The sequence below is a fragment of the Equus asinus genome, chromosome 6 (assembly GCF_041296235.1).
Source record: "Equus asinus isolate D_3611 breed Donkey chromosome 6, EquAss-T2T_v2, whole genome shotgun sequence".
NCBI lineage: Eukaryota > Metazoa > Chordata > Mammalia > Perissodactyla > Equidae > Equus > Equus asinus.
This window is the reverse complement of record NC_091795.1, coordinates 37,475,428-37,499,835: the sequence shown is the minus strand read 5'-3', so window position 1 is coordinate 37,499,835 and position 24,408 is coordinate 37,475,428. Positions and strand designations below refer to the sequence as shown.

Genomic DNA, 24,408 nt, shown 5'->3' with positions numbered 1-24,408 from the left:
TTTATAAGAGGAGACACAAAAGAGCCCACTGTCCCTCTCTGCTGTGTAAGGACACAGAGAGAAGGTGGCCATCTGCAGGCCAGGAAGAGAGCTCTCACTGGAAACCAAACCCTGCTGGAAACTTGATCTCAGACTTTCCAGCCTTCACAACTGTGAGCAAATAGATTTCTGTGCTTTGAGCCACCTAGGCTATAGTATTTTGTTATGGCAGCCTGAGCAGACTAATATACTGCTTGAAATTAGAGGGTGCAGAGATGAGGAGTTTGACAAGGACCTCGACAGTTATTCCCACAAGAGCCTTGGATTTGTCAGTTAAATCATCAATTTCCAGCACTGCATGACTGTCTTGGGCCAGTAGAGCAGAATGAATCTGCTTCTCTTTGCTTCTCTTCACTGCTTGATTGTCTGTAAGGCTTTAATAGCTTCACCCAGTGAAGGATCCTGCTTCCAATTCTTCATCATGCCAGGACATATGCTATGGATAGCCTACTTTCAATATTCTGGTTACTATCCCTGTAGATGTCCCCTTGGAGGTATGACACTGACACTAAATTCCAGGTGTGATTTGACCAGTAAAGCTTAGATTCAAAAAATACCATTCCTTGTTTTGGACATTTCTATGATTTGTTTTCTTTAGATGTCTTGTTACACTATTAAGTAATGATTAAGTTATCTGTCAACGAAAATTCCCAAATTTAATTCCCATGTATTGATTGCTCATAAAATACAAAGGTTTACAGACTGAGATACCGCATTTTCTCCCCCTTTTTAGTTTCCTGAGATGGATCACTTTGTAGTGTAGGTTTGGCAAATCTGCACTCAAGCTACTTGCTGATAAAAGTGGCCATGAAAGCCAATGACAGATGCCAGGGGCCTCCTCCTCGAGTCCTCCTTCCTCTCACATTGCTTTATTATTGAGTGAAATTATTTGAAATACCATAACTTAGTCTACTCTTGGTTTTAGAAAGTGCTTGGGGTTTTGGCATCCTGCAAGTGATGACTCGTTATTTATATCCTTAGTCTCAGAAGGTTATATATAAAATATTGTGAATTGAGCTACAATAGGATGAAAATTGAAACCAGTTACACCTATACAAATAATAGGCTTCTGATTTTAGATATTTCCTTATTACATGATACAATAAGTAAAAGCAAACTCAGCACCACTAAGAATATTTATAGAAACCTTAATCAGAATGTTTGAATAATTAATTGGCTGTTCCAATCTGTATGTATCACATTCACAGTTCCTTTTAGGCATGGTTTTAATGTCATTGCTCTATAAATACTTCATGATGCTCCTCAACCCTCATAGCCTTCAGAGGTTCAATAAAAATTATAGTATAAAATCAAATTACTAATTAGGAGGAGTCCTGAAATAGAGTATAACTTTCTTTGAGAGGGGTCTTTAAAGTTTCAACCAGAAAAGTAAGTAGAATCAAAATAATTCCTGACTTTTAGAAGATAGTGAAAGACCTTTATATTAGCTAGACCCAGAATAAACAAAAGTTCAAAATACCTCCAGAGGTGTGACATAGTTCTTCCCCTGCACATGAAGAGGACGCCATGTGTGCCATTTAACTCACTGGATGGCACATAGGGTAACAATTCAAAATTACACTCTTTTATGTTGAGGGAGAAGAGGGGACTCAGGTAATCAGTTTGCATAACAAAGCACTTGAATGAGGCCGAAATGGTGATGAAAGTGACCTGCATAGACAAGTTTGTTCCAGATTGTCCAGGACCCCAGAAAATTTAATTTTGCCTGAGTGGTGACTAACAGAAAGTTTGCACCCTTTTTGGTTATACCAGGCTGTCAGCATAGACATAATAGACTTTTGGGCTTAAAGAATCAATAATCCAACATTTGACTCTTAAGTCCTCTGTGGAAATATCACTATCTTTATTGCAAGAGGATGTTTTCCCTGAAAACCTACTTGGCCCCTCACACAATACTTGAATTTTTCAACTCAGGGCTTTTCCAAGCCTACTCTAGCAAAGTTGTTTGGGGGGGTTGTTTATTTGCTGGCTTTGGGTTTCTTTTTGTTTAACGATCAGTCAATTTCCAAAGCTCAATATAAACTTGCTCTGGCATAGGTCAACGATATTTCTTAAAAAGTTCTTTTAAAGTTTTCATATGTGGAGGGCATAGCATTTTCGTAACGCTACCTGTTTCCCTGGTGGTTCACTATTTCATGCTAGACCTGAGGCAAGTGTGGGCCAAATATAGCAGTTTTAAATAATGTGAAGAATGTTATCAATTTAGGACTCTTTTGCTTATAAGAAATAGAAATAAACAGAATAAATAGTTGACTTAAGGCAGTTTTGATCAAGATTTTTCAGGTATGACCTCTAGTAAATCACCTCAGGCAGGGCTGGGGTGGCGGATGAGATACAAGGGTGATGCTGGATAGACGGTGAAGGTGGGAATGGTTAACAGAATCCTCATAATTTGGGAAGACACTCCAAAATGTTCTGCTGCAAATCTATTAAACAATTCTTAAAAGAAAAATCACAAGGCCAAAGAATTATCTTTAACTTTTAAATTCATAGTCAATTCATTCTACTTAAATAGGAAACATACACAGATCGAACCTAATCCAGATTATAAATATTAACAGGAAAGTTACCAGAATCTGATAGCAAGAGTCCTGTGTTGCAATGTGAAAAAACTTCAATTGAATTTTCTTTAATGTCACATATTTTTATCAATTAAGGTAGAATTTAAATTCAAGTATAATTTAAAGTGGTAGTGAAACAGAATGACTTTCGGGGGAGAAAACATGCTCAGTACTCTGTGATAGTCGACTTTGATGTGAAAGTATTCACAAGCCTCTTATTATTTTAGCAGACTTTAGAATTCAATGAATTGCAGCTATCAACTTAGTTCTTCAGAAAACTCACTGGTACCACTATGTATTAGCACCTTCAAAATGCAACATCCTCACCTAATAAAGGATGACATAAATTTTATAATTTAATTTTGCTTTAAAAATAGAACTACAAATCTGACCAGTGGCTAGATCAGGATAATGTCCATAGTGAATCAGAGAATTGCTATGATATAACATCACAGCATTGAAGAAGTCAAGTGAAAATGGTTCAACGGATGTGTGCATAGGCATGGCCTTTGATAAAAAATAGGTGATCGCTATGCTTCTTTCAGATAGTAATCAATTCCCACACAGTTCTTTCTCTCCTGGATCACGCAACGTTTACCCCTTCCATGGATACTTACTTTTTTCTCAGATTGTTATATAATTTTACTTGAGTTGCATCCTATATCTCAAAAAATAATTATAAAATGAGTTAGTGCATAAGCCACATCTCCTACTTCTTTTCTACACCATGTAGGGCCTCCCTACTTGACGGGAGAACACATAGAAGGCACTTGAAAAATACGAATTGATTCTTTTTGAATTGCCCTGATAGAGGCTAGAAGGATCCACATTATAGAGACAAAGCACTCAACATTAGGTGGGCTGTGGTGTACCAACCACAAAATAATATATTTATTTCTCCAACAGTTTTTCTTTTATTGATAAAAACTACACAAAAGCTAATTGATAATTTAAAAAGCAACATTACACATTATCATATGTTTAGAAATTTGTCAGCTTGGCAGTTTTATTCACTGACCACATGGCCATTGTTCTTCACATCTGCCTAGCCCACATGAGAATACTTGCTGGTCTTTTCCATCGGAGGTCTTCACGGGTCCCCGTTTCAGACTTTTTACACAGAGAGAGCTCACAGTGTGGACTGCCAATAGGAAAAAATCAATACTCCTTGCCTTGTGTACAATGTGTCTTGAAGGATCATTTGCCCCAATTTTATTGGTTTTTCATTCCAGTAGTTTTAATAAACTTTGTGGTCAACTTTGTTTCCTCATCGTCTGTGGTAAAGCAAATTTTCTTTTGGTAGAACATAAGCTTTAATGCCCATGTTTAGAATTGCAAACAGAATCACTTGACCAGGAACAAAAGAAAAATCAAACAAACGAAACAAGAACAAACAGCATTTTTTAAGGAAACATGAAATAAAACAATTGAAATAAAGTCTGTGAGAGTTACACACACCTAACAAGGAAAACTGTATTGTTCCCCCAACTTCCCACCCACCCCAGGTGTTTCCCCGTGTGGTTCTCCAGCCCAGGAACCATGCAGTGTAGAAAAAGCAAATATACAAACAAACCTATATGTAGCTAGCGTGGAATCTATTTTTATAAGAACTCGACACTTTTACTATTTACATCCAGGAGCATTTTTGCTTGTTTTATGTTTTAAAGCAAAGAAAGTTCTGTAGTTCTCCTGGTTACGCTGCAGGTGAGTGCAACCGCTGCCCTCTTTAAGCAGTTTTGTTTTTTTCTTTCCTCTACGTCATGTTTTAACTGGAACGATGAGCTCGTTCGATTGCGTGGTTTTAGACATCCATTCTCCTTTAAGATGAAGGCCCCCCTCCCCTCGTCAAGGCGCCCCATGAGGAGTGGGCTTTAGCCTTAGTTTGTTATTCTCTCAAGGTAAATGGCGGGCGCTGCCGATCTGGCGATGGTGGCGATGAAGCTGTGGTCCCGCCCGAGCTCAAGGCTGGGGGTTTCATCCTGCTCCAGAGACACTGCTTCGTAGCCCTTGTTGACGTGGAGCGGCTGGTGAGCCTGGCAGTACCCGATCACGGGCTGGTCGTAGCTGTAATAGGGCAAGGGCTTCACGTGGTGTGGCATCTGGATGTGAGAAAGGGAAAGACTGATTATAAAAATGTTTTGGACAGAAAAGAAGATGACACTCATAGTATTGTCTTTTGTTCTCTTTCATGCTGTTTTAGTCATCAGCTGCTGATTTAGCTATTAATAAACTTTAAGCAGAATAATATTGTTAGTATTTAAGTAGATATCGTTTTGTCCAGATATACATATTCTTTTTTTTTTTTTAGGAAGCTTAGCCTTGAGCTAACATCTGCTGCCAATCCTCCTCGTTTTGCTGAAGAAGACTGGCCCTGAGCTAACATCTGTGCCCATCTTCCTCTATTTCATATGTGAGAAGCCCGCCACAGCATGGCTTGATAAGCAGTGCCTAGGTCTGCACCCAGGATCGGAAGCGGCAAACCCCAGGCCGCCCAAGCAGAGTGCATGAACTTAACCACTGTGCCACCCGGCAGTTCAGTTTTCATATGTGATTTTATATATGATATCATATATAAAGATTTTTCAGTGCTTGTCCTATCATCCATCCATCCATCTATCTATCTATCTATCTATGGCCATAACAGAAATAAACAACCTAAATTCCCATCAACAAGAAATTTTAAAATCTATTATGTACATTCATATCTTTGAATGCAGATAATACAAAGATTGCAGAGTTAGCAATCTATTGAAATATGGCAAGATATGGTATTAAGTGAAAAAAATTAGAGTGAAAAGAATGTATAGTATGATCCATTTCATGTAAATATAAGTGTAAACATAGAGAAAGTTTTTACTTTTAAAAATATCTTTATATACAATTGAAATCTTTGTTATGGGCATATATATATATCTTTTATTTTAAATTTAAAAAAAAATCCCAATTTCCCACAGATCATTTCTATCAGTTCTATAAATTCTGGACAAGAGAACTCCAGAATCATGACAGTGGGCATATCTTTGTGTTCGTAATATGTAATGTTATTGATTTCAAGCTAACAAGTCAAATATGTGTCTTATGTTAGAATAATAGACCTGAATAATAGTCTACAGAAATCCTTTTAATAGGAAAAGCTGAAATATTAAAATTATAGTAATATAGTTTTTATTACACCACCACAGGTTTTTATTACAATTTCTGATAAAGAAAAATGTGCCCAAGCTTAGAAAAAGGAAAATGATGATTGCTTTATTTTTGATCTCATGCTATAGTGTTTCTCATAACCCACTAGATACAATCTGACACTCCTGTTGAACAGTCCACAGATGATAAAATTGCAAACGCTTCACCATCCTGTAAGGTTAGGGGTTTAAACTTAAACCTCTTTAAACTATTGTCTCTTGGCTCCAAGCCCACTTCTGTAGTTCCATTTATGATGCTGAGTTGGGGTTGTGCAAACCACATTTCTCTTTGACCTGCTGCTCCCTGTTAGATTTTGCCAGTGGGGCCCACTGGAGGGAGATGGCCAGGCTAGAGGAGAGAGGGGCAATTGCTCCCATGGCAAGCTTCCTCTCTGCTTCTTCCTGCTCCACAGAGTTACCCCAACAACACTTCTTCATTCTAGCTGTCACAGCACCATCCCACAACAGCAGGCGATTCTAGTTTGTAGTCTTTTCAACATTGGCAGCGTTTCCAATATTTCATGCCATCATGTCCCCCTCAGACACTCCAGCACCAGGGAAGTCTGAGGTTCATCTCCACAAAGCCCTTCCTCCAAGCTTTTGTTAATTTTAATGACTCCGACATCTTCTTTAGTCCCCAGGTCCTACAGCGGGTAGGGGTGGTAGTTATTTCCTGAAGTTGCCGTCTCTGTTACACTATGGCACTTTGAGCTTTTGCATGAACTTAGCTAACAACTTTCTATTTATTTAGCACTTCTTCACATAAATGCTTTGTTAAAATAACAGATAAGTTACCTGTCTCCTGAATGTATATCTGACTCTTTCTGTAGGTTAAACTTCAGAGTTGATAAATTGTTATAATTTTATGGAGAAGTTAAGCCCCAAAGGTCTCGTAGCTTAGTTGTTCTGTGGGAAGTTAACCAGTCTTATATCGAACTTAGCAACCTTATTTTCAAAATCCATTCCTCCTATTAATATATAAATCTTTCAAATGCTCTTCAAGCTAGGTCTTGTTTTTTTCCTGGTATTCTCATTAATGTGTTAAATAAAATTTTGACACAAATTCACCATCTGTTTGTATGAGAATTATGTTTTTAACACCTCTATGCTTATTAAAAAGTCACCTCCTTACATTTTTAAAGATAAAGATTAAAGCAATCCTTTCCATGGCAGATTACAACTCATTAGTAGGTTATAAAATCAATTTAGTGATTCCAGATAAACATTTTAAAAATTGAATTAACTAGAATAGAAAGTATCAGAGTGTGTGTCATATGAGTAAGGGTACCTTGTTTAATAAAACTTTTGTTTCAAATTTGTGTGTGTGCATATGAGTGTGAGTCTATTGAATTACATTGTGATATTTTTTAGCTTGGAATCACAGTAAAAACTGCTTTTAAAGAATACATGATCAAAGCACATATTCAGAATACAGTTTATTTTAATGTGATCAGCAATAACCTGGATAAATTCCCATCATGCTTTTACTAGTCTCTTTTTTTGTAATGTATAATTCGCTGTTTTTCTCAATGAATGAGAAAATTAAACCAATACATATGGCTGTATTTTTTGGATAGGCACATTGACTTCTACTGGAAGGCATTAACCATTATTCAGCAAGTCTTTTAAGAAAGAATAAAGAAGAGATAATTTCTCATCAAACCAAATGTTGATATAACCTTGAATGTACAATTCTGTTCTTACAAAAAATCTGAGAAAAAATACATACTAGGTCAAAGTTGTGATTGATACAGAGATGTTCTGGACATTAGACATTAATTTCTCTGCTGACAGTGACGGCAAGGAACAAATTATAAGACAACACGGCTGAGTACCAGATACTAAATATAAAGTTAGATCTGCCCCAAATTTATAGTGATTTCTTTTTCTTCTTATTCATATAGACCTCTCTGAGTAAATCAGTACAGGTCTAGACATGAAATGTTTGTCAGCAAGTTCTATTTTAGGAAACCTCATAGGGTTTTGCAGTGTGTCGGATAGGTAGAGATATCTGGGATTAGTGTCACGGATCACCAAAACTCTCAAAAAGCATAGAAATGAAACCACTTTGTTTTGACATTTCAGCAGGAAGAATTTTGTGAAGCAGACCTTCCTGAGAATTACCTAGTCCCCTCTTAAATTTTTTGTTGTTAATAGGTGGAATAATATAACTCAAAAACAGAAGAAATTCACCAAATTATTTCCAATGACAGCAACATTGACTGGATATAGAACATTTGTTGCACACTTTCATTTAAAGGAATAATTCATTGTCTCCAAATTAGCCAAATTACTAAAAGATATCAAAATAAACATTAAGCCTGGGTTATGGTTTTGTTCGCTGACTTGTAGCACCAAGAATTGTCTTTCTCCACTCTCTGCAATGAGAAGACGCTGGAATCTACAAACGTGCTTGAACAGTGAAAGGGAGAGTGAGAGAGGGTCTTACAGACCCTTCTGAAAACCAGGTTAATCTAAAGATGAAAACCACCAGCACATATGTGTACATTGTTGGATTTTCAATATAAAAGTCCCTAAAGTTGAACTATAATCGGAAAGAACAATTTCACATCTAAGAAACTGCAGTATTTGTCTTCAAATTAACTTGATTCAAATGTCAAAGGACCTGCATTAATGGCAGACCTTTAGATATATGTATTACATCATCTCTGAATTCAGAAAATTTGCTTTGCTATTACAGTTGGACCAGTTTGTTTTTTATTTTAATGAACCAAGGCTCCTGCCATTTTCTGTCTTATATTTGAGACAGGCTTAGAACCTCTAGGAAGGTAAAAAACATTGTAAAGTTCCCTCCTGCACAGAAGCCCAATAGCAAGAATTTAAAAGCCAAGTGAATTGGCAGGCTCTGAAAGGGTATCAGAGATGTTTGCTTCGTTACTCTTAAGGCTATTCGGTAGGCACCATGTAATCAACTGACTTTGTGGTTTCTGAGGAGCTACGAGACTGTACTTTATAGTAATAATGTACAGTACATTAACCACCCGGGTCCCTGTGTGTATCATTGTTTCCTTTCCAGCAGCCAAAACAAAGTATCCTTAAGTTCCCTTTAATGTGTATTTGGTATTTTTGTAAATGTGTTCTTAGAGCTCTTCCAAATGGTCCCTGTGTTCCATCAGCTCTCTGATGGACTTTATTCTGCAGCACAAGACAACAACACTACTTACAGATAGCCTTATCTGCATGCTTGACTGCTCATTGCATCAGAAGCTGCACTTTATTTACAGATAATGGGTGTGGTACATGGAATGAAGGAATTTCATTGGGGGAATATATTATACTATACTGAAATTCTGTCATTTGCTTGTCTCAAGAATATGAAGACTTTAACTCAAATTGAGTTTAAACATTTATAGAAGCATATAAACTTCTATGGAGGCATATTTCATAACTAAATCTGAAGTAGGTTACAAATGGGAGGAGCCATTATTATCACTAATTATAAATCACTTTAATCCTCCTGAGCGTCCTCTGAATCTCTGAAAATGGGGATACTAATGACACCTCATTTACCTCTATAAATTTCAGAGAACTCTGAAAGTACTCTGATTCTCAAAAAAGAAGGAATATCCCACTCTAGTTTTATTCAACACGGCAGTGTCCTTCCTGGAAATGTGCCCCATCTTTTGTCTTATAGTTCCCATTCAGAGAGATGCAAGGACGTGAAGGGTCACAGGGTGGCTCATTAACCGAGATTTTCAGTCCTACTTTGTACGCTCAGAAGCTTAGAAACCTTAGTGTATGTTCTGGTTTTCTAAAAACATCATTTACTCTTTTCCCAGAACGTGTTTCTTTTCCAACATGCTGGAGAGAGTATAAAAGGACACACTCCTCTCAATCACAGTGGCTCATAGTGTAAGTGATTAAAGGAGAGAAGTCAGGGAAAGGGGATATTTTTAAATCTCGGGAGGAAGGGCAAAATTATAGAGGGATACATAAACTTGCAAAAGTCTGCAAATTGATTCAGATCCCATAATTTTACATCCATAATAATTATACTTAAAATGAGAAATGAATGTGTCTGTAAAGTAAGTGTGAGAACAATGTGAAGTGGACTCGATATATGTGATCATGAAAGGCTTTTGAAGTTCAGTCTTGTTATGAGCATGAAATTCCAATATTGTTGCCCTCTTTTCTCAAAGGTAGTAGTATTAGTTATAAGTAGTTTAATAGCCTGATCATTCTAAAATTACCATGCAATATCATTAGTCTTATTTATTAACTTTTCATGAACATTGTTCACGTTTCAGTATGAGTTCTTTCGATTGAAGTCATAAAAAGTTGATTTTCAATTTCCTAAATGACATTTGGTCTCTAATTTTCAGAATTAAAGGGTAGTGTCTGAGTATTCAAACTATTTAAAAAGTACCATCCTGCAAATTCAGATGAGGAATTCAATATAGTTGAATTGCTTAATGAAGATGGACTCTTGGTTTATTGGGAATAAACTTGATTAAAAAATGAAGGGCAATAGCTAAATGAATATACAGCTTAGCCTTTACTCTTCTCACTATGTTAGTCTGTGACAAGAATGGACAGGGAATAAGAAAATGTAAACAAGTTTAAGTAGAGATTTTTTTTCAGGAATTTTGAGGAAAGCTAACAGAACCTCAACTCATTTAGGTTAGTTGGGTAAAAGGGAGATCTGATTGACTCATAGACACAAGAAAGGATTTAACAGCTAAACTGAGGGAAAAGCAATGTTTCCACTAGGTTTCAGGAGCACCTGAAACCAGGAACACACAGGTCACCAGGGTCCCCTCAGTCAATCATGCCTGATAATCTCTGCAAGTTCTCTTCATATCTTGACTGCCAAACTGCTTCCTCCACCTGACCGGACACACAACTGCCACAGTTCCCAAGTGTCACATTTCAACAATAGTAGATTGCCTGAATGACCACAATTCTTTCTAGCTCCTCTCACCAAGAAGTAGTCTATTCCTTCTTGCTTTAAATACTTAAATACTCCTTGCTTTAAGACTTGCCTTGTGGCTTTCTTTGGCCAAAGAATATAGTGGCAATGACATTGTTTGGGTTCCAAGGCTCTTAGGATCCTGGCCCAGCTAGCCACCACCTTGCGAACAAGCCCAGGCTAGACCACTGGAGGATAGAAGGTCTTGTGGAGCAACTGAGACATCTTAAACCTGTCAGCTAGCCGAGGGCCCATGGGAGCTCATCACAGGCGCTTCAGCCCGGGGGCAAAAACCCCAGCTGGCCGCAGAGAAGCAGAGTTGCTTGGCCACTTCACCTCATTCCAAAAAGAATATGAGACATTGGACTGAGTTGTAAAATTGACAGTTTCTATAAATATGATTTCATCCCTCCCTTCTCAACTGTGAGAATTAAATTAACAATTGCCTTTTCATAAATTATGCCTTCTTGGGTTTTAAATATCTGAAAGCATTTATAACATAAAAAAGATTCAAGATGAGTAATGATTCTAAACCAATGTATCAAATTACATTATTGAATCCTATTCTACAGTGAAACATTCTTCTTTTTTTTTAATGAAGGCTTGATTCTAATTAGAAAACACCAATTATCTAAGCATTAGTTTCTGTTAATTGAAAAGTAAAACTTTCAACATCATATGACATTATTTATAAAACATTTGTTATGAAGCTTATTTTAAAACATCATTTTGAAAAAGTACCCTGGACTCAAAAGTTAATAACGGTTCTTCTGCATCAAGACGGAAATTTGAGCCCTAATTACTACCTTCCAATTTACTATTCAAATTAACAGTTTTTTTCTAAATAGAGATGTTTATTTTTCGATCTCCAAACAAAAACTCTTAGAAATTCCCACAAGATAGAGCAGAGAGGTGAACAGATTACAAGAGAAATCGACCGGCATGTAAGTCAACGCAACCGGAAGAAAAGTTGTTTTAGGCCCGGGAAGGTAAACTATGAAACACTCAGCAAATCTGAGTGTCCAGGACTGATGAGGAAGGAAGAAAAGGCAGGATTTTGAACAATTCCCTAGCCATGAGTAAAATCAAGGAGAGCTTGAGAGGCAGAGGAGAAGGAGAAAAAGACTCACTCCCAGGATTCCCATTGTGGAACACAGAGCGAAACAAGGGTGCGACTGAACCAGAAAACTCACCTTCTATTTAAGAAAATGGTGTGTTCTTCAAGTGATAATAGTGAAACAAAACCTCTCTGCCTGCCTTTTATTTCTTGTTCTTCCGTTGCCTTCAACAGCAGCTTCTCTCTCTCTCTCCCCACCATCAACTGGTTCATTAAATGAAACCTCTCTTTAGAAAGGGGGTCCATGCAAGGTCTGACATCCTAACCCTTTATACATGTACAAAAACCTTCCTCCCTAAGTAGTAACCATAATAGAGAAGAATCTCCAGAAATAAGATTCAAGAATTCCAGAGAAAATGATAAATCCAAGGGATTAGGGAAAAGGGCAAGACTTACTGAAAATGAATGAAGAGAGAAACAATTTAAAATGTATTCTCATTGAATTTCATCATCTAGACATTGCTTGGGTATCTAATAGGTATTCACATATTTGTTGAATGAAAGAACAATGACAATCTTATTTTCTTCCACTTTGAAGATTAAATAAGTAATAATGTGAAAAATTTAATAATAATCTATTAGTATTTGTTAAATATGCTCATTAAATTTATTGACTTTTAGACAATATTTAAAGAAAAAAAAAGATAATGGTGCAAATTGATAACTGTCCCACTTCCATTTGTTTACGGGCTCAAGTGCGTACAGAAGCTCCAGCTTGTAAAGTGTTCGATACTAAACACACTAGATGTTGGCTTTTTATACTGACTGGACTATTCAGACCATTTTAAAGTTAAGTTCTGATAAAAGTTGCACAGTAGCATTTGTTTTTATTGTTCTGTTTTTATTTAAGGTGGAATGTGTACTATTTGTGCACTCAAGGTTGTCCAAATTTTAGCTTTTAAGTCAGCCGTGGGATAACGGAAGAGAACATCCACTTACATCTTTATAGCTCTCCTGCCAGGACGCCTTGTCTATGAGGTGTCGAGAGAGCTGATTAAGTTAATAAATGAGGTACTAGCCGTTCTTTGGAGCTAAGTTTGACTCCATTAAGTGGGAAGCTTATTACATTAGCAGTCCTCTCAGCATTCAGTGAAGTTTGGGGCTAATGAGCTGGATTAATTAGCTAGTATTAACTTCTAAAGGCTTTCCTTCTGTAGCTCTGGCCCCTGAATTAGAAAGAGGAAAGTCCCCCCAGTACTGCATTGCAGACAGACATCCTATTTAAGCGAAATCTACATAAATTTGCTTCCAAAGTACTTAAATAAAAAGTAGAGACAATGAAATTTCAAAACCCACATCTTTCCCCTCTAAAGAAGAAACTGTGGAAGTTTTCAGTGATCTACAATGATGTACAGAAGACAAGTCTTTCCTCAAACAGAAGACAGTGATCATGACTTGAGCCCAAATCCACTCCTGGAAACTTTATCAACAAAACCGTACAAAAGAAAACAAACAAACCAAAACAAAACTTAGCACATGAAACAGATTCAATTTAAGGTTTGCTTTGTAATCCCTTCTCAGAAATTTAGAAAAGGAAATAAATAAAAAGCAGCAGGAATGCCAATGGTAGGAAGGAACAAGCATCAGGCATTAGAGATGTTTTCCTTTCAAGTTCACTTTCGGTTTCTCCACAATGTTCGGAGTAGCGTATTTCTAGTTTCCATGTGAGTTTGTGTAGTATTCTGCTTAGTTTTGTGTTAAATAGTTAATAGCATCTGTAGCTTGTTTTATGCAAGAGCATGCATCTTGTCTAATCCAAATGTGACTGACTTTTTTGGCTTTTGAAGATATACTCCTTTGTGATCCTCCCAAAACATCCAATTCAATAGTGCTGTGGGTATGCAGTAAAAGCTAGACATTTTTTTAAAATGTAAAAATAAAATGAAATGAAATTCATGCATAAGGAGACTGAATTTCTTGTAGTCGTGTACCTTTTTTTTTTTTCTTTAAGACCAGGTCATTTTTTGTTGTTGTTGAGGTGGATTGGCCCGGAGCTAGCATCTATTGCCAATCTTCCTCTTTTTTTTCTTTTTCTCCCCAAAGCCCAAGTGCATAGTTGTATATCCTAGTTGTAAGTCCTTCTAGTTCTTCTATGTGGGATGCCGCCACAGCATGGCTTGATGAGCAGTATGTAGGTCCTTTCCCAGGGTCCGACCCGGCGAACTCTGGGCCACTGAAACGAAGCACATAAACTTAACCACTCAGCCATGGGGCCGTCCCCAGTCATGTAGCTTTTTAAAGGAGAATTGCGTATCCCAGGGTAAAAGTTTAGAACCAAATGACAAACACAAAAGGAAGAAAACCCCAGAAGGACATTCACATACTTGATAGAATGAGATGAATAATCTAATTCTAACAGAGTTTAAATAGAACTTCTTGGGGGACTGGCTGATCTTAATGAAAAGAAGCATGGTGATGTAGATTTAATTACAAAAATAGCAGAAGCTCATTTAGAAAATACAATGAAAGTTTTTATTCTGATTGAATATATTTTAGAACAGTCAAGCAGAGTGATGCATAAATAATACTGGTGTTTGGAGAAATCTCTTTTCAGATCTTTTTCCCACTTTTTAATTAGGTTGTTGAGCTGTATGAGTTCTTTGTATATTTTGGATATTAAGCCCTTATCTGATATATGGTTTACAAATATCTTCTCCCAATTGTTAGGTTGTCTTTTTGGTTTGTTGATGTTTTCCTTTGCTGTGCAGAAGCTTTTTAGTTTGATGTAGATATACGGATGGCCAACAGCATATGAAAAGATGCTCAACATCATTAACTATCAGGGAAAGGCAAATCAAAACTACAGTGAGGTATCACCTCACTCTGGTCAGAATGGCTATAATTAACAAGACAGGAAAGAAGTGTTGGAGACGATGTGGGGAGAAGGGAACCCTCGTACACTGCTGGTGGGAGTGCAAACTGGTGCAGCCACTATAGAAAGCAGTATGGAGTATCCTCAGAAAATTAAGAATAGATCTAACATATGATCCAGCTATCCCACTGGGTATTTATCTAAAGAACTTGAAAACACAAGGGCATAAAGATACATGCACCCCTATGTTCATTGCAGCATTATTCACAATAGCCAAGACTTGGAAGCAACCTAGGTGCCCATCAAGGGCCGAATGGATAAAGAAGATGTGGTATTTATACACAATGGAATACTACTCAGCCATAAGAAATGATGAAATCCGGCCATTTGTGACAACATGGATGGAGCTTGAGGGTATTATGCTAAGTGAAATAAGTCAGAGGGAGAAAGTCAAATAGCGTATGATCTCACTCATAAGTAGAACATAAAAACAACGACAAACAAACACATAGCAACAGAGATTAGCTTGGTGTTTACCAGAGGGGAAGGGGGGCAGGGGGAGGACAAAAGGGGGGATCAGGCACACATGTGTGGTGATGGACTATGATTAGTTTTTGGGTGGTGAACATGATGTAATCTACACGGAATTTGAAATAGCATTACAATGTACACTTGAAAGCTATATAATGTTACAATCCAATGTTATTGCAATAAAAAAAAAGAATAAAGCTGTTATAAACAAAGAAACAAAAAAAAGAGTGGGTATTATGAAGACTGTTAGCCTTCAGAAGCCTCCTTTTCCACTCATTCCCATGTCACATCTATGGTAAGATGTTAAAACAGATGAGTAAACTCTGTCAGAGTGAAAAACATAATAATCATAATAATGGTCTTATAGTTTAAATAAGATGTGTTAAGATCTAGGTTAATGCCTGGATTTCTGCCGTGGAGTTTATACTATTTAGAGGTAATTATCTAAAAGTGAATTTGTCATCATAATTTACTTATTTATGTATTCGTTCACTCATGTGGCGAATATTTATCACAGAGGTGGCCAAACTTTTGAAGGGCCAGTATTCAATATTTCAGGCTTGCACCCATACAGCCTCTGTCACAGCTACCAAACTCTGCCATTATAGGATGAAAGTACCATAGACAAAAATGCAAGTGAGCAAGTGAGGCTCTGTTTCAATAAAAATTGATTTATGAACACTGAAAAATTTGAATTCCGTATAACTTCCAGGTGTCACAAAATGTTTATCTTCTTTTGACCTTTTTCCAACCACTAAAAAAAGCAAAAACTATTTACTTGTGGTCAATTTACTGAGAGTTAGGCATTGTGGTAGGTTCTGGGTATATGAAAAAGAACAAAATAAAAGTTCCTTACCCGTCACTTATTCAGAACGGATAGGATGAGACAAACCTGATTCAATTCCCTGTGTTTTAGACTGCCTAACCCGAATCAGTAAAGCCATGGGAGAAAAGCACTCCTAGCCAGTGGGCATTGCAGATTTCCTTGTAAAGAGTCCAAGCTTCCACGCTGGACTAAAGCGCTCAGTGGATCCCAGACAAAGAGCTGGACTCACACAACCTTGGTACTTAGAAGTCAGACTTGAACCTCCAGGTGGGAGCTCTGAAGCCACTATTCAGGTCATTTCGATCAAACACGCTCTGGCAGAATAAACGCCCAATGACCTTTTAGTGAAGATCTTAAGCAACACTTAAGCCAGTGAACCTGCCCCTGGGTGGATGATGGCATATAACACAAAGCCCGAGAGAACGTTGGTGGTTTTGTAAAAGAGGTAAGGTTCATGGGTCATGTAACCATAAATAGGTTTTGTTTTGTTTTGTGGAGAAGTTAAAACGCCTTCTTTCTGTTTCTCAACCTCGCCAAGCCTGTTCCCATACCTGGGCCTTTGTAGTTGCCATTCCCTTTCCTTGGGAGCCTTCTTCCAACTCTGCAGGGGGATTATGCTGATCTTTGGAGCCACGGTTTAAATGTCTTCCCTAATCACCTTGTCTAAAATGCCACCCCATCCCTATGGCGCATGTAAGCTGTTCCCTGTTTCAACACTGTTTATGTTCTTCATAGTATTTATCACAATGTTAAATATCCATGATCATGTGTGTCTTTGCCCCTTCACAGTCTGTTTTCTCCCCTGCTGTAAGCATGAACATAAGCAATGTCAGCTCCATGCGGTTAGAGAGCTTTTCTGACTGGTTTGCTGCTGTCTGGCTAGAATATGTCAATAAATATGTGCTAAAAAATATATGAATTTATGAGAGAGATTTGCTAGAGAATTAGGTTTTCTTTGAAAGAGTTTGCCTCAAAATCGGAACTCCCCTCTTTCCTTTGACTTTTTCTACTGTCTCCCATCCATTCTCAGCTTTGAATTCAAACGGGCACTAGGATGTGCCTAGGCTGGATCTAGGATGGAACACAAACATTTTCTTTCCACCCAATATGTGCATGCATGGCATTGTGTTGAGAACTAAAGATATTAGAATGAATAAAGGAGTCCATGACTTTACAGAACCTATAGTCTAATGTGGAAGACAGATGTGAGCAGATTTTTACAATATAACATCATTTATGGTAAAACGCGACACTGGAGGTGTATGAAAAATGACAAGGAAAGAAAGAGAGAGTGAGATGCTTATCAGGTAGTTTCTGATCTAAAGAATGGATGCTTATGAAGTCACCAAGAAAAAGTCTGGTGCCACATGTAGCTTCTATATACAATCAGCACATCTGCTAACTGTTGCCTATTGCCCAGGGTTATGTTGCAAAAAGCTACTCTTTTTTAAAATCTTAACAATCTATCCAACTCACCCAAAACATGCCCTTGTAGAGAATGGCTTCCCTTTCTTCAATCTCTTCAGTCATTATCCTCACTGTCAGCTCAACACTGCCTTAGTCTCTGGCAAACGAAGCATTCTGAAGTTATCATGAGCAGTAGAGAATGACCATAGCTCCAGGACATGGAGGAGGCAGGACATTGCTACAGCTGCTTTCACAGAAACTAAGCAATCAATCCATCCCACCCTTCATGGAAGCCAAGAAATGGAGTGCCTAGCCTTCCGTTTCATTTGCCCTTTGGGACTTCATCAACCATGAAAGCTCCCTTCAAAGCAGTGGTTCTCAGTCCTGTCTGCAACTTTGACACATCTGAGGTGATTTTAAAAATACTTATGCCTGGTCCCTATCCCAGATCAATTAGATCAGAATTTCTAAGGTACAGCCCAGGCCACACTAGTTTGAAAAAGCACGCCAGGTGATTCAACTGTGCAACCAAGGTTGAGAACTCTGCTTCTTGTTAAATTCAGATTGCTTTCCTTTAAAGATGTCAGCCCAGCAGGGAGTACACAGTATGATTTACCTAATTCCCCACACCTGCCTGGAGACCGCCTGGTTCAAAACAAAGCCGATTACTTCTCAGTCAGAAGTCACTAAACATGGTGCACATATGTGTGTTTTTCACTCTCCAATTAAATTTTCTTTTTTCTTAAGTTCAATTCATTATTGCTAATTATTCTGTCTCACCAAATTGAGCTTCCTCACTAGGCTTTATTCATATTCTTGTCGGTGATTATTCTGCCATCCTTTTAGTTATCATCAATTTGGTTATGTACATATTTTCCTCTTCTGTCTAAAGTTAGGTGTAATTCAGTTGGGTAAGTTTAACAACTATCATTATACACATGTTTTTTAAATAGCTACTTGTAGGTGAATTTACCTTGCCTTGATGGGAAAGTACTCATAAATGTTCAGTCAGCTGGAGAACTCCTTTGGCTAAACATTTTCACAATCTATTTCTTTTATTTTTTTTTAAGTAATTTAATTTACTGGGATGGTAGTAATAGCCCATTCCACTTTGCACTACGGGGAAGAAAGGATATTTTTATCTACTTAAAAGCTAATAAAGACTCCCATTGTTGAAAAATATTCAAACCTCCCAATTATTTCCATCAAGTGATAAATTTAAAAGAAAAGAAAAAGAATTAAAACCCCAAAGTGTCAGCAAGTAAGCAATAATGACTAGAAGAAGCTTAGGGAAGGATCATTAAATTCATCTTTGCTTTAAAGCAATCCAATACTAATATACATAGGGGGCTATATAAGGGTGTCTTCTGCCACTGGAAATAGTAAGAGTTGACATATAATTGATGAAATTAGACATCTGTGGTAGTAAATCATAGGAGGAAATGATCTGTATGTGTGAGACTATGGAGAACAGCTTGAAGGAGCTATTCTCCCACCCTCCACCTACCACCCACAACTCCAGCAGCCTACCCCGCTAAAGATCACGGGGCTTATTGCCTCTTACTGCCATGCTCCCATGGGCCACCATGTCCATATGCTCATAGTCTGCCAACATTACGGAATATTAACTTTACAGACGACCTCCATTGGTCCCTATTTCAGAATGAAGCTAAATTGAGTAGCTGGACTGTTTGACATACTGCCAGGAGTTGGGTAAATGCACCGTGCTGCGTTTCACTGTTTTCCTTGGCCAACACCCCCAATCTAACCTCTTCTGAGTATCCATTCCTCCTCTACTCCATTCCTACAATATTCTCTTTCTTTTTCCCTGCCCAGATTACTTTTCTACATTTCCTACCAAAAATTCCATTCTGCCCTCTTGAATTCTGATTCCATCATTAACTATCTTTTATCCCAAACCACTTCAATGAATCCAGGTAGCTTTCTCAGCTGTTTCTTATGATTCAGATACCCTTTACTTCTGACTGACAAAGGAGATCACTTGTAATCAACTACTGTGTTCCAGTTTTATGTGTTTCTCCTAGATCTTGACATTTGAATGCTTGATCCTAGTCAGGATATTTAGCCTAGATTCCCAATTTCCCACTGCTGTTAACAGCTTAGTTTGGAAGTTCTCATTTCTGAACTGTATCTCAATGCTAATAAACCATAGTCTTTTAGCAAGAAGGGTCACATTCATTGAATCTTACTAAGAATGTTCAATGGAATGACTAAATTTTTACAGTGCCAATTTAATTGCGGTTTGTTGGAGTATTATTATAAATAATAATAATTATTTATAATAGTAAGTTATCAATAAACTTATTTAAAACATATTATTTTAACTTATTATAAATAAGTTTATTATTTTATCATGACCTTAGACCCTCAGAGAAGTCTGAGATTCTTGGAACTGAGTCTAACATTGGAAATTTGGGAGAAAAAGGGCCCACAATATTCTTGGATAGATTTAATTTTATGTGACTTCCATATGGGAACCCAAAGAACCACCTTCCCCGATGCCAGGTAATTTGTATTTAACTGACTGAAAACATGGAAAGGGCCCATTATCTTTTTAGCTAAGCAGGTAGCAAAACCTCATTGATTCGTACTAAGAGATGATCACACAATGAGAATTATAAAATATAGAACATTTAAAAAATTGTAATTTATGTTATTGGGTGAAACAAGAAATTTCTGTTTAACTAACCTAAGGTCAACAAGCTACTAGTGTAAACAATAGACTTTACCATCTCTGTCTCCTTGATAGGTAGGGAGTTTATGTAATACGATTGGGTAGAAAGAGAACCTGTGTAAGCAGGGACTAGGAGGATGGAGGAGAATAAAAGAGGGAGTAGAATGACCTCCCCTTCCCGTCTGTCACCTATGGTCAGCAGGTTGGGGAGGTCAGCAGTTGATGAAAACGTTCATGAGAGATTTTGTGAAACACAGAGTACTAAAGGTGGCATATACTTGTCAAGGAAAACATTCTGCCCTTTTCTGGGGAAGAGCAGCTCTTTTCCTCCCTTATCTAGTCAGTGGTATTCTCACGGTTGGGCTTTGTTATGGGCTCAATGTTGTGCCCCGCCCTAAATCCACGTGTTGAAGCCCTAACCCCCAATGTGGCTATATTTGGGCCCCTAAGGATATTAAATTAAGGATAAATAAGATTATAAAGGGGGGGCCCTGATTCCATAGGATTTGTGTCCTTATAAGAAGAATCACCAGAAAGCTTGTTCTCTCTCTCCATGTGCACATAAAAAACAGGCCATGTGAGCCTACAGTGAGCTAGCAATGCCTACAAGCCGAGAGAGGAAGCCTCAGAATGAAAGCTACCTTGCCAGCACCTTGATCTTGGACTTCCCAGCCTCCGGAATTGTGGTTTAAGTCACCCAGCCTATGGTATTTTGTTATGGCAGCTTGAGCTGACTAACACAAGCACTATCAGCATGGACTGCTAAGGCTTTGCATCAAGGTGGGTGGAGGCTATCACAGTGATGGAAGAAATCTGGCTGCAGCTGATAAACCATTTTGTGAGAAAGTACTGTTAATTCTTCTACAGACCTCCAGAAAAAATTTCTTGAGAGAGATGAGTGAAATCCTGCTATTTAATAGCAGAGTATAGCAAAGTAATGGAGAGCTACAGCTTTCATGGTGTCCAACGGGAGTCCATGACATCAACACATTTTCCTATGATGCTATAAGGCAGGGTACCCCTTGTTAATTTTGTTATCCCAAAGGGTCATGACTAGTGAAAAGGGGTCCAGGTAACTCTAACGTGATGCATGTCTTTGAACTGTGTATTGGTTTTTCTCCTTTTGTCTCCTCAGACCCATTCCCATCCTTTTGTGCCCTGCCTTATGCCCAAGGAGGCTCATTATATGACTAGGCTCCTTCACCAAGCTCCCTTGCTATCTGGCTTTGATTTATTTCATTAACGAGAGGCACCAGTGGTAGCAGGAGAGGGAGGTCCGAGTATTTATTCTTTGCCACCCATTCTGGCCTTGTTACAGTTCTGGAGTGGCTGGTTCTTTTACAGCAGTGGTTCTCAATGTGGGGCAATTTGGGCAATGGCTAGAGGCATTTCTATGGTTAAGATTACGGTCGTCAAGACCAAGGTATTACTGGCATCTAGTGGGCAGAGGCCAAGGATGCTACTATACATCCTCCAATGCACAAGACATCCCCCCACAGCAACAACAAAGGGATTATCTGATCTAAACGTTGAAGTGCCGCTGTCAAGCCCCCCTGTGCTATGGTTACAGCTCATTTTAGATGGGCCCTCAGGACGGGCCCTCTCTCACATCTGTAGCTCCTACTTGGATCTGATGATATTATATCTTCCCTTTACCCCTTCAGGCCGAAGGAGTGGGAGGTGGGCAGCAGCTTCCTGCTGTTTCTATTTGAATTCTTCACCATCCTTGCGGAATCTTCTCTAACACTGCTCTCATTTCTATAAAATTCCCTTCATTAAATTCTCTTTGGTTAAAACTTTTGAGTGCACAATCTTTCTTTCTGGGACTCTAACTGTCATGGAGTTTTAGGCTCATATGCAGCAATTGAAATGGATCTTTAACATCATGTTCATTTTGCTTAAATTAGAGGTGGACTGGCCCACTTTCACCAGTACTAGTGCTAACATAGATTGAGTGATGTCTCTGTCACCCATCTTCATAAGTGCCTGGTGTGAATTCACTCATTTACTGTTCACGAGAGTCCCATGACTTGGGCGCTAATATGATTTTCATTTCAAAGGTGGTAAAACTGAGTCACGTGGGTGAAACGACGTGCTCAAGGTCACAAACTGAAAATGGCTCTCAAGCCTGGGCGCTTAACCACTATCTCACAGAGGCATGCTGCCTTTGGAAATAGATGACTCCATACTATCTGCAGCACAGAAAGCCATAGTTGGCTCTCGTGAATCATTCAAATGTGAGTCACCAAGATATTTCCAGAGTGGCATCCAAGACAACTCTTGACGGCATTCTATGCTCACACTCTGCACGCCCTTTTCTTCTCTTTCCTCCTCTGTCTTTCCTTTCTTTTTGCCTCCTGTCTTTCTTCTCTTTTTCTGTTTCCCCTTTTCCTTTATTCTTTCATGCCTCTTCACTTCCACTCTTTCCTCTCTGTCCATTGCCTATTTTGCCAGCTTAGGTCTGTCCTCTGGCACCTAAATGTTCAAATAAACTAGGTTCAGTCTTTTGTCTGAATGGCATTCAAACCATCAGAAGCAGAAAGAATGTATGAAATATTAATTAAGCCTATTCCTGGTATTTAATAAAATGTTAAGCATAAAATCACCTAAATGTTAGTTTTCCAAGTGCCAGTGCCTTGAAAAAAACAATATAATTTCATAAGGAATTTGTGATGTATAATCAATTGAGTCTTCAAGCCTGTACATAAGAAACACAGAAAAAGCAGGTTTTAATTTATGTGCATATTATTTAGAGATCTGAAGCTTTTTAAAAAAGCAAAGTTTATCAATGTAAGAGCTTGGTTTAAAAATATGAAATGCTGATATTTGAAAGCAATAGTTTTCCTGAAAATACTTTTCAGAAGTGGGCAAATTGATTTGTTCTCTAAGGAATTATGACAGTAAGGGAAAAAGTATAGTTCTTGCTTCACATGCAACAATCCTCAGGTTGGTAACCTAGTCCAGCCATTTTTCACAAAAAATATGTTTAGTACTTAATATCAAGAGTTGAGTCTGCCTGACAGTATGATAAATGGATGCATCGGGGATGAGTGAAATAAGATTTTGTCTTAGAGGAAATATTGGTTTTTCATTAGGTCAACTGAGAATTTCCAGCATTCAAAAGAACTACCTAGGAATTGACAGTTACTTTAAAGAGATTTAAGTAGTCTTTCTAAAGATATAAAGTTATCTTTTCCAAGAGAAAAAATTATTTTCAATTTCTATGACCAATTGAGAGCAACACACAAGATATTTGTCCTAAACTTGTATATGGAAAGAGTTAAATTGGAAGTTTATGCTTGTAAATTCAAAGTGTTCTACTTTGTCTTCTTATGGACAAAAGTAAATCCTCAAAAAACAAGAAATCAGAAACTCTCTATTTCTCATGGCAATTTTCTCGTAAAAATCCCTCTCACAGGGCAAGACAAAGGTATTCTTTTGGCATTTCAGAAATTTTACTGAAATCAGGAAAACTGTTCAGGATAAACTGAAGGATTGGGAGAGATTAATTGCCTTGTTCATCCTTTGTAGAGAATAGAATGTGCTGGGGACATACTGTATTGAAATTCACATGAAACTGACACACAGAAATGTTTTCTTCTGATGTGCACATCAGTCTAATTAGTGTTATGAAGAGGTTTGACAAAGATATCAAATGAAGTATCTTGTGGCACTGCTTAAGAAATGACTCATGTTTCTTTAAGGGCCTGCTCATCATCACCAACTAGTTTCAGGAACAGTGGGGCTGTAAAGGATGTATTTCATTTGATAGCCGTAAAAAGAGGCCGGTGAAGGTCATCAACATCTCCACAGGACGAGAAGGATCATTCTGCTTCCTTGGCCTCACATTCTGCCACTGCTACTTTAGGAACTCTTCTTTTTTTAGACTAAATCTACGCAGAAAAAACACAAAAGAAGAGGTCTCAAATGATTACGCCATGTTCTTCTTATTCCCAATCAGATGTAGGAAAGATCAGAAAAATGTCCTGATAAGTAAAACGAAGGGATTAATTTGGAAGATATTTAAGGTCCACTTTACCTTATTCTCTGTTTTCTGTGAGAACAAACAGATCTTTTCTATTGGGAGTAGTTGACAGTGATGATATAACTGAAGCTGTGAAACTGATTAGATGAATTTGGGATATGAGATGTCCCTAAAAAGAAGGTCATTTGCAGCTGAGAAATAGTTGTTTTTCATATGGTTGTTAAGGTGCTATGCCTGATGTCCTTTAGCACTTTGCTTCTCCTAGTGTAGTCCATGTCACCTAGGAGCTTCTTAGAAATGCA

The 24,408-nt window shown here is 37.9% G+C and overlaps 1 protein-coding gene across 2 annotated transcripts in view; it reads right to left on the bottom strand.

The window, feature by feature from the left end:
* Positions 1-3,475: 3,475 nt before the first annotated feature.
* LRRTM4 (leucine rich repeat transmembrane neuronal 4) overlaps positions 3,476-24,408 on the bottom strand; it is a 731,585-nt gene continuing 710,652 nt past the window's right edge. For both annotated transcript variants that reach the window (XM_070511888.1, XM_044772739.2), the window contains one exon: positions 3,476-4,720. In XM_070511888.1, the coding sequence (XP_070367989.1) occupies positions 4,499-4,720 (222 nt within the window). In that variant the 3' untranslated portion in view covers positions 3,476-4,498. The remainder of the gene's footprint in view (positions 4,721-24,408) is intronic.